General features: G+C 39.2%; 1 protein-coding gene and 1 long non-coding RNA gene across 3 annotated transcripts in view; one reads left to right on the forward strand and one right to left on the reverse strand.

Moving 5' to 3' along the window:
- Nucleotides 1-6,805, reverse strand: part of KCNK5 (potassium two pore domain channel subfamily K member 5) — a 34,013-nt gene extending 27,208 nt beyond the window's left edge. The window contains exon 1 of the mRNA XM_034428021.3: nucleotides 5,933-6,805. Coding sequence (XP_034283912.2) covers nucleotides 5,933-6,118 — 186 coding nt within the window. The 5' untranslated portion in view covers nucleotides 6,119-6,805. The remainder of the gene's footprint in view (nucleotides 1-5,932) is intronic.
- On the forward strand, nucleotides 5,956-10,667 carry LOC132712056 (uncharacterized). 2 transcript variants are annotated; one of them, XR_015731482.1, is made up of 2 exons: nucleotides 5,956-6,073; nucleotides 7,309-10,667. It is a non-coding gene; the product is annotated as an uncharacterized LOC132712056 (long non-coding RNA). The 2 variants fall into 2 exon arrangements; XR_009622768.2 differs by lacking the exon at nucleotides 5,956-6,073 and adding an exon at nucleotides 6,901-7,065.
- The last annotated feature ends 341 nt before the right edge of the window (nucleotides 10,668-11,008 follow it).

Raw genomic sequence — 11,008 nt, forward strand, 5'->3', positions numbered from 1 at the left:
CAACTCATGATCACAACTGAACCCAAAATTTCCATTGCTAAACAAGGCAGTTTTTAAGTGAGTTTGGTCCCATTTTATGACCTTTCTTGCCACAATTTTTAAGTGAATCACTGCAGTTGTTAAGTTAGTAATATGGTTGTAAAGTGAATCTGGCTTTCCCATGGACTTTGCTTGTCAGAAGGTGGTGAAAAGTGATCACATAACTCTGGGACACTGAAACTGACATAAATACATGCCAGTTGCCAAGCATCTGAATTTTGATCATGTGACCATAGGGATACTACAACAGTTAAGTGTGGAAAAATTGTCATGTCACTTTTTTTCAGTGCCATTGTAACTTCTAAAGGTCATGAAATGAGTGATTGTAAGTCAAGGACTACTTGTATGCTAAAATTCATGACTAAATGATACTGTTCAGTAGAGTAAAATACAAATAACCTATTTTTGAATTTATGTCATTGTTTTCATAAACATACGTCTAAGGACAATCTGTCACTTTAGTTTCACAAATGATAATTATATTTTGACAATATGAATCAGAGGTTGCAAGGTTGCATTTATAATTATCTTTGACGGAAGGCCAACAAAGTTTTAGAGAAGCTTTTATTCCAATATTGATATTATACTTAAGTCTTCACTCTTCAGAAATAAATTTTATAAATGACACCTTCAATTTTGATTGACTTGGGTTTAACATGTTGCTAAGAAACTGAGGAGGGAAAGGAGAAAAAAAAAAGTATACAAAACTGTGGAATTCAAAAAGTAGGAACAAAGCTTTAATATTTTTGTAGGGAGCCCAAATATACATCAGATAGCATGACCCATTCAGAATATCAGCCAATGTAACTATCAGCCCAAGTAAGTTAAATTAAACCCAAGTTAGAAAAATAGCATTGGCCCAGTGAATAACCTAACTGTGATGCTATCTTTCATACATTATTTATTTTATTTTACTTTACTTATTTATTAAATTTATATGCCACCCATCTCATCCTGCCAAGCAATTCTGCATTATTGTTCTGTATGAAAAAGTCATGGACCAACAATTCTCATATTTTGTGGTTTTGTGGCCCAGTATTCATAAAACACAAATATGTTCCTGTACCCAATACAATTTCTAACTGATAATGCTTCATACATATGAGAAAACATGACCTAATCCTCGAAAGTTCTTGCCCAGTAAAGTTGCCACCCTATGCATACTTATTAGATAATAAGTCCTTCAAAAATCAGTAGATATATTCCAAAATAAACATGCATAAGATTATGCTGCTATTTTAAACCCACCCCTGCAGACATACAAGAAAAAAAAAATCTTTTCTAATAATCCCATTCAGAAGTTCATGACATCTTTTAAGACAGAAATGCACCTGTGGTTTTAAAGAATAAAAAAAAGTTTCCTATGTACTATGTTACAGGAAATAAAAACCAGTTACTAACCGTTACAGTTTATGACTCAATGAAGGAACAAAATAGGGACATTTTATCATTACAAACTATGTCTATGTTACTTCATTACCAGCATAAAATGTAACAAATTATCTATTAAGAAAAATGTAGCACAAACACCACAATTCATAGAACATTACAAGTCTGTACACGCTAAGCTCTAGCAATACCTGTTGTGAAGTAGAAAGCCATGGAAATACACTTATCTTGCACTATCTTTCATATTTTCAGGGTATATGATTAAAGACTAATTAGGAGTGGATTATTTTTTTTTTTGCAAAAACTCAGAATTTAGAAGAACACCTACCATATTGAAACCAATATCTTCTAGGATTTGATTTTGAACTTGTTCCTTTATCAAAACAACCATTTTAAAGGGGAAAAAGGAAAAAGAATATAGCTTATTTGTAGCTTCCAGGAAACTGAGAATAAAATGGTGGCTCAGCAGACTGATAGCATTGTGATTAACACCAGCTGTCTGCAATTACTGTAAATTCAAATCTCACCAGGCTCAAGGTTGACTGAGCCTTCCATCCTTTCTAAGGTAGGTAAATTGAGGGCCCAGTTTGTGGGGGCAATAAGCTGACTTTGTATAAAAAATATACAAAAATATGAAGGCTATTGCTTAACGCACTGTAAGCCGCCCTGAGTCTCCGGAGAAGGGCGGCATATAAATCAAATTAAAAACAAAAAATAAAAAACTAGGAGGAAGATAAGTAACATTTTTTAAAAAGAGAATATATAGCTGGAAACCTAATACAGGCCTCCCAGAAATTGAGGGAGTGAAGAAAAGTAGATAGCATGTACGGTATATGCAGAACAGAGTGCAATTGTGCAAAACAAGAAACAAGTTGTGTCCAAGTTGCATATGAGAGCTACTAGGGATTTGAACATGGGTGTGGCACCATAATTTGAGCAAAGAGAAAATGAGATAGTCATACCAGCAGAATTCCTGGATTCACTTAAGAACTTAAAAAAAAAAAAAAACAGAAGTTCTAGCTACTCCAATACAAAGTGTCCAAAATTTTCATTAATGGAAATGGAAAGCAAAATAATCAATCTGTATCAATAACAAAAACCAACAACCCTTCACGATTTACTAATTGAGTAAACATGCTCTGTGTGAAAAAGCAACACAAATTTAAAGGTCTTAATAATCATAGTCCTAGATGATCATTCATCTAAGACTATGATTATTAAGATCTTTAATTGCATGGACTCCTCACTTCATTTAGAATGATGCAATATGTGCAGCAACCAATGTAAGATCAGTGGTACTGAAACTTTACTTCAGGAAGCCTTTCCCCTACTTCCTGGGTACATTTTAGGTGCAGTCTGTTAATGAAGAAAGAGGAAATGCTAAGAAGTAGAGGTTTCTGAAGAATGTCTTGCTTTCCAGGTAAATAATTATACTTCAAAGTATATAGATTTGCCTCTTAAACAGAGTAAGCAACTTTTCTGAAAATTTTGAAATAGCCATCAGTTCTGTGAATGGTTCTGTGTATGTGCCCAATCACCTCAGCAAGATATATGCAGTAGAAGAGTTTTAAATTAGAAGTCTACCAAGCATCTTCCCACGTGGGTGTAAGACAAGAAAATACAAGTCTTTGAAAAACAAGCAAGCAGAGTAGCACTTTTGATGCATCAAAGTTTAAGAACTTCGCTGACCTGAAATAAGGAACTTTTTCAATTACAAGTGGAGAAGAGGAAGAGGAAGAGGAGGAGGAGAAAGAAGGAGAAGAAGAAGGAGGAGGAGGAGGAGGAGGAGGAGGAGGAGAAGGAGAAGGAGGAGAAGGAGAAGGAGGAGAAGGAGAAGGAGAAGACGAAGACGAAGACGAAGACGAAGACGAAGACGAAGACGAAGACGAAGACGAAGACGAAGAAGAAGAAGAAGAAGAAGAAGAAGAAGAAGAAGAAGAAGAAGAAGAAGAATTCTTTATTGGCCAAGTTTGATTGGACACACAAGGAATTTGCTTTTGGTGTATATGCTCTCAGTGCACATAAAGAAAAATAAAATACATTCATCATAAGATGAATCATAAGATACAACACTTGGTGTTAGTCAAAGTTTACGAATAAGCAATCAAATCATCCTAGGAAACAAATAAAACAATATAAATTGTAAAGATACAAGCAATCCAAGTAATCCAGTTGTAGAATAATTTGAACAACAATATGGAAAGACAGATCTAATTCATTTTATAGACTGAAACAGAGCTTATACATCATGCTAGTTAGTTCAGTTCTCCCAGATCGTGACATATAGATTTCTTTGGTTTACATCATGGATGTCAAACTCATGGCGTCACGTTGCCGTCATGATTTTTTCCCATTTGCGGAGCTGGGGTGGGCGTGGCCTGCACATGACGCATCCGGCCCGCCAGTTTGACATCCCAGCTTACATTATAGGTTTATCCAATGACTTTTGCACTAATTTCTCACAGTCTCAGTTCACTAAACTTAAAATAGGGTGTTAATGGCCATAATGACCTAAGCCAAATTGAAGACAATTCAGTGATTATAAAGCACTGTGCAAGGTTAATGATGATGCTACATGTAAAATGCAAAATGTGACATACAAATGCATTATAACAAAACAATTTGCCTTTTTCCTTATTACCTCCAGAAAACCCCTCCATCTTAGAGAAGAATGGAAAGAGGAAAATATGTAATATTCCAAACATGCAGCCTTGGCTGAAGTCAGTAACTGTACAGTAAGTTCAGATTGTACTCATTTGTCACAGTTCAAAAAGTTAAAAGCACAGGTGGAAGATTTGCACTGGAACTGCATTGCTTGTGTCTGTCTTTCTCAAACAAATGATCTCCTAGAAAGTATGGCATTTGGTGCACAATATTATTTTTCTATAAAATAAGCCATTCTTTTACAGGAGAAATGGAATTGTCTTTTCTTTGAAGCATGTAACATCTTAAAAAAAGAAGATCTGTATTCTTTAAACATTACAAGAATCGGATTGTAATCCAGAAAAACTTTATTTAAAAGGCTACTGCAGAACAGCTAACATTTCTATACTAAAGACTTAACATTTCTATGCAAAAGGCAAAAGGACTTGGCCTAAATTGTGACTCACTCAGTCATAACAAATATACTGCATTCTTTATTGTACTCTCTGGCCTCTGTGCAAGACAGAGCTTAACACAAGTGCCAGACAAACTTTCCTACTTAATGGAGCTTAACAGATAGATAAGAAGGGGCAGGAAAAACAAAGACCAAGAGAAGGACACATTCAGCACCCTTCTTTGTTTTTCAGATCCTTAGGAAGTTCAGCCAATCAGGTGCTTACAGCCTAAGCTCTCTTGAAGTCTTCAGTCTTTCTACCCACTCTAGATGTATCTCACTGAATCCAAAGGCAGAATTTTAAATAAATAAATAAATAAATTGATGGAACAAAAAGTTGCATAACCCATACCACATGGAAGATAATTTCCAATGAATTATTTTACAGCTCATCTTTGACCTTTTGAGAACCAGAGATGCACCAACAGGCTTAGGCTGCCCATACCCATTCAAATGAGAAATTTTAGCTGCCTGTTGACATAACCCTAAACTTTTTGGCCATAATCTTAAAAGTCACCAACAACTGCAAGAAAACTTAAAAGTACATTTTGATTACAAAATTGGCCTCCCTTACACATCAGTCTCATAAATACAATTTTTTTCACCTGTTCACATGTTCAATTTCAGAAATATTACTGTGCAACATTTGGGGGAGGGGGGGGAAGAAACTGCAAACAAAGCACCTGTTATTCAGATAAATGCTCTGACATGGCATTCAGTGTATTCTTAGCAAAGCATATTATAATCACTGCTAAAATATGACCAGCTTGGTTTTCCCACAATATCAGGGAAGGAGCCAAGTGAATCTGTACACTTCAGAAGCAACCTGCTTTTAAAATGTAATTTCAGAGACCAATATTTGCACAGCAAATCCATACTTTCTACTATAGCAGAGTTCAGCGACTCTGGATGTTATCCACGCCTTGTTAAGTTTGTGCAATTCAGCGCAGGAAGAAGCACATACCTAGCAGTAAAGCCATCGGAGTCGAAGAATGCTTTTACTGTGTTCAAAGAACTGGCTCCTGCCTCCCAGAGGGACCAAAAAAAAAATAGCAAACGTGTCTCAATTCGGAGGACAATTTCCCTCTTTTTTCACATTGCAAGGTGTGTGTTTGTGTGTGAGAGAGATAGAGAGAGAGAGGGAGGGGGGAGGGAGGGAGAGACAGACAGACAGAGAGAGAGAGAGAGAGAGAGAGAGAGAGAGAGAGAGAGAGAGAGAGAGAGAGAGAGAGAGCAAGCAATGTGTTGCGGGCGCGAATTTTAATTACTGCAGGTGCCATTTGCTCAAGCGTAAAGTGTAACTGGCGCCCTACAACAATTGCACATTTGAAAGGAGACAACCCATTTTGTTCCGAGTCGAAAGAGATGGCGGGAAAGAAGCTTTTTAAAAAACGCACACAAACTCACCCGCAGGATCTTATCTAGCCCTTCTTGGCTCAGGCAGGGAAATTCTTTCAGGAGCTCCGACTTTTTCTGCTTGTAACCCTCGGCCGCATTTTGCAAATGAGGATGCTCCAGCACTTCGAAGATAGCTGCTCCGATGGACAGGTAGAAAATAATCGCCGACGTCAACAAAGGACCCCTATCTACCATGGCGGTGCACAATGGGTAGCCTCGGCTCCAGAGGAAGGGAGAGGAAACGAGTCAAGGGGGGGGAGGGGGTTTGCCTTGGCAGGGGAGCAATAAAGCGAGGAGAAGAGCCCCGCTCCCTCGGTAGGGAATGCCAGGGATCCTCACCCGGCCTCGGCTTTCCCACCTTTTCCTCCTCTTTTTATTCTCCTCTCTTCTCCTCCCAACCGCCGCCTTTCTTTCTTCTCTCCCGCTTCTCTCCCGCTCGGTTTCGGGCTACTCCTCCGGGTTTCCTCGCTGCTGCCTCCGTCGTTTGAATTTGGAGCCCTTCTCTTCACCCACTCGCCTCCTCGAGCGGCGCATGCGGAGCGTCTCCCGGCCGGCCGCCACCAGCGGCGGTCCGAAAAGCGGCCAGCGAAAGAGTGAGGGTCCCCTCCGCTCGAGTCCCTGGGCGCAGCACGTGGCCGGGGGACACCCCCTCGAGGCGCCGCGTCCCGGCCGGCCGCTCTACACGCGAAGTTCGAGCGAAACCACCGCCGCGGCTTGACTGTAGGCAAACCCCGCGCTTCCGCTTTGACTACTTCGGCCCCGCACGCTCGGCGGCGCTCTCGCAACTGGAGCGTGGCCTTAGTCTGCGCGCCGTCTTTAGTACGGAACGCCCACCCCGCGGTGCCAGCTTGTGGGGCGGTCGGAACTCTTTGCTACTGCCACCGCCTGGGTGGGGTGAGCTGCGAGCAGCGCAGATATAACTGAGATAGAGCCTAATTCTTACCTTGAAGTAGGTGGGGTCCTGCGTAATACGTCGTGGCGAGTGACACCCACGCCCGGGTTTACATTCTCCTGCCTTCTTTTTAAGGGCTGCGGGCAGGGTAAACGCCGGTCAGTTGTTTCGAAACCAGCGAAAACCATCAGATTTGGTCCCCTCGGGTAGAATCGCTGCCTTGTGACTGCTGAGGCTAAGAGACTGTCGGGTGAAGGGAGCCGCTGACTGTGCCCTTATAAAATTGTTTATTAGTAGTATTATTATATTATCTGAGTATTTGAGGGGCTGTCACAAAGAGAATCCCTCATTGTGTCCTAATAAAGTTGTCATTAGTAGACTCCGTGTTTGAGGGTCTGAAGAAGAAGGTGGGGGTGGGGGTGGGGGTCAATTTATTTTCCAGAATAAAGAATAAAAATTAAAAATATATATATTTTTATATCTCTATTTCCAGAATAAAGAATAAAAATTTTCCAAAGCACCAGAAGGCAAGACAAGAAACAATGGATGGAAACTAATCAAGGAGAGAAGCAACCTGGAAGTAAGAAGAAACTTCCTAACAGTGAGGACAATTAACAGCTGCCTTCGGAAGTTGTGGGGGCTTCATCACTGGAGGCATTTAAGAAGATACTGGACAGCCACTTGTCTGAAATTGTATAGGGTCTCCTGCTTGAGCAGTAGGTTGGACTAGAAGATCTCAACGGTCCCTCCCAACTCTGTTCTGATTGATTGGTCTACTTTTAACAGCCCCAACTCTCTTTGTCCTTCTGGGTTTTGCAGGAGAGAAAATAGTGAGCCAAGGCCAGGGTCTATTGGATTGCATGGGGTCAAGGGCTCATGTTATGAGTGATACTGTAATAATTAAGGCTCTGATACTTTAATCAGCAGAGTGGATCACGTGTTTCCTCAGTGTTTTAAGAAAATGTTGCGATGATAAGCCTTTTGGAGTGCCATAAGACTTGGTTCTTGCTGTAATAGATAAATGTGGCTGGAACTAGGTAAAATTTTTGTTTTAGAGCTAAATCTCATCAATGTTATTTCCCCCAGAGCTATGTTGATAGGGAGAGTGGACGGTCCTTGTTCCACATTGTGGGTGGCGTTTGGCAATATGCTTTTATGGTGTCACTGTTTTCTTCTCTCAATGGGTTTAATCTTCCAGCCACATCACTGACAGGGTGGATACAGTAAGAGGATCATGTACTGCCTTTTGTTAGGCCAGGGATCTGCAACCTTAAACACTCAAAGAGCCATTTGGACCCATTTCCCACAGAAAAGAAAACACTAGGAGCCACAAAACCCTTCCCGTGCCTGACTATTTCTTGAGCGGCCACAAAACTAGCATATGTAGTTGACTTAAGCGTTCTGTTTTCTTCTGAAACTTTTCTTTTCTTGGATTTATCCATGGTTGGCCTACCGGAGATTGAAAAACTCAGTAAATCGCTGGTGGGTGTCACACATTGGTGGTTCTGACGCATATTTTGAGTGACAGGGAACTACAGCAGAGGGGTGAAAGAGCCACATGTGGCTCCAGAGCCGCAGGTTGCTGACTCCTGTGTTAGGCAGTCTATGGGGACAATTTGGGCTACTGACCTTGCCTGAAGAGCAGTATCGTACCAGTCTGTTTCCTTGTCTGGACCACTCAATCACCACTTGTGTCAGGAGGGTACTTCATTTGCTTTCCTCCTGGCTAATGCAATATCAACAAGGTCAGTTTTCCCTTCTCTCTCTCATGTCCTTAAATGCACTGTGGCTGAAAGTCCAAAACGACATGTAGGAGGAAGTAGTGGCTTCTTCTTCTTCTTCTTTTTTTTTTGCTCACTTTTTCTACCCTTCATAGCTGAGAAAATTAGGTGAGCGATAGCCGCAGCTGCTTCTTCTGATTACTCTGCTGCAGTTTCATTTCTGTATTTAGCGGTGACTTTGAAATCCAGTAGCTTTTTTATATGTTAATAGAATAATTAATTAATTAATTAATTATGGAAAGATATATAAAACTACTGATGAACCAATGGTTCATCGAACAAATCAATCCAAAGTTTTCACTCAAGGCGCAAGTGATCTGCTCAAATTATCATAGTTCAGACTTTTTATGTGAGAACCTAACTCCCTGGAATAGGCTCTAATGCTGGGAAAGGTGGAAGGAAAAAGAAGATGACCAATGCGAGGTCGATATACTGTACTCAATCAAAGTGGCAATGAGTGTCCTGTTGAGAGACCTGAAAGAAGAGGTTTGGGAATAGAACATCAAGGAGAAAAATGTATTTACATGGTCACTAGGTCTCAAAAATGACTTGATGGTACATAATCAGCCAACCAAGTAATGCAAAAATAATTTCTGGTCTTGGCATCCATGTAGAGCTCACCTTTTTCATAGTAGTTTCCAATTTTTACTATTACAAAATGAATCTTTAATCAAGGTAATAGGATAATGGCATTGTGGATGCAAAGCTTGAACTACAGCACTTTGACACAGAACGTCAAGCTAAGGTCAGGAAAAATGCAAGTCAGAAACTATACTTGTACAGCAAGTGCATACTGAGAAAAAACATTGCCGATCATTTAAGGGACACCAGGAAAATGAAGGGCAGTTTCTAAAAAAATTTCACCCAACTATCATTGCAACATTGTTGAAAGAAGCCTAACTCCTTGAGATAAAACAAATCAATGCTTAGTAACAGACGCTTCTTTCTATCATTTTCTGTTGCTTTTTCTCATGTACAATTCTATGCTGTAGAAAGAAAAGAAGCATATGGAACCTTTGGAAAAATTATTCTGTGGATAAATGATTATGTGATTTGTAGAATATTTTCGGTTAGTTTAAAAATTATAAAACTTTAAATATGTTATCCTGACAAGCCCCATACAGAGAATATAATATATAATTTAAATAACTCAGTCTATATAGTCCTACAATCATCAATATCTGCACAGATGGGGCAAGCAATAAAATGTGCATTATGACATATACCTTGGGACTGACATATTTGTATCCGACAGCAAGCACAAAAGGCTGAGATTTATTGTGACAGGAGAACAGTTGTTACATAATTTTTGCATCATAGTTTGTACTAGATGCCTGTATTCTCCTCATTGTTTCTTGCTGTGTAAAATCATACAGGTGAGTCAGTTCTCATATATAATCTGAATTTCTCTGGAGTAATCAAAGCACAATACCAGTAATTAGAATTGAATTTTGATTTGTATCCTATATTCGCAGGCTCAGGCAATCAGTGACTTGTCCTTATCCTCCATCTACTATACAAATATTTTATTAGGCAAATTATATATGTGTGAATAATCCTTATAACTAGTATGTATCATCGTACATGTACATTTATTATAGGAAGGTTATCGGAAAGTCAGGTAATTTTAATGCTTATTCTTGACCAGTTTCTCCATAAGCAAAACTTGACAATTTTTTCTTCTATCAGCAGGGTATGCTTTTCTATTTAACTGTGGAATTCATACATTAGTAGGCAATCCAGTGTTGTTAATATATTCTTTATTGTTTTTTTTCCTTCTGAAAATTTAGTTACCTTCATTACTTTCAGATAGAATTTTTAGATAGACTGAGAATGCCTCTTCTTTAGAAATGGAGAGTTTGCTCTAAGTACCATGAATATCAGTTTACCTATATTATACATATATCTGTATGATACATAACTGGTATCAGGTGGATAGATTACCTGCATTATTCTTATGACTTAACTTATTCTCATATGTGTGCATGGGAATGCAGCCTTGATTATAAAGTAATCCATCTGGATTGAGGCAGCGGATAAATTCCATAAATAAATCCTTTGTTCTATTTAATCTCTTCCTTCATATGTTTCTATTTAAATATTGGTGTTGCAGTTAAAATATTTTCCACAGCTTTCTGTGATCATTTAAAGACTAATTCTTATTTCCAGTTCGTATAAGAATTAATGCTAAGGTACAAAAGGATTTCAAACTCAAATTGCCCCAAGTGTCACATAAGAAACAGTCCAAGAGCTATAATACCAATACACGAATAGAAAAGTCTCCAGTAAGTAAAAAAAAATGAATAAAATGAACCAAACTGCGATACACAACTCCCCCAGGCCTTTCATAGAGCTACCAACTCCTACCAGCACAAGGGAATACTTGCAATGCCCACCTGAATTTGGCAAGCC

Source organism: Pantherophis guttatus, chromosome 1, assembly GCF_059756535.1.
Source record: "Pantherophis guttatus breed Tessera chromosome 1, ASM5975653v1, whole genome shotgun sequence".
NCBI classification, from domain to species: Eukaryota; Metazoa; Chordata; class Lepidosauria; order Squamata; family Colubridae; genus Pantherophis; species Pantherophis guttatus.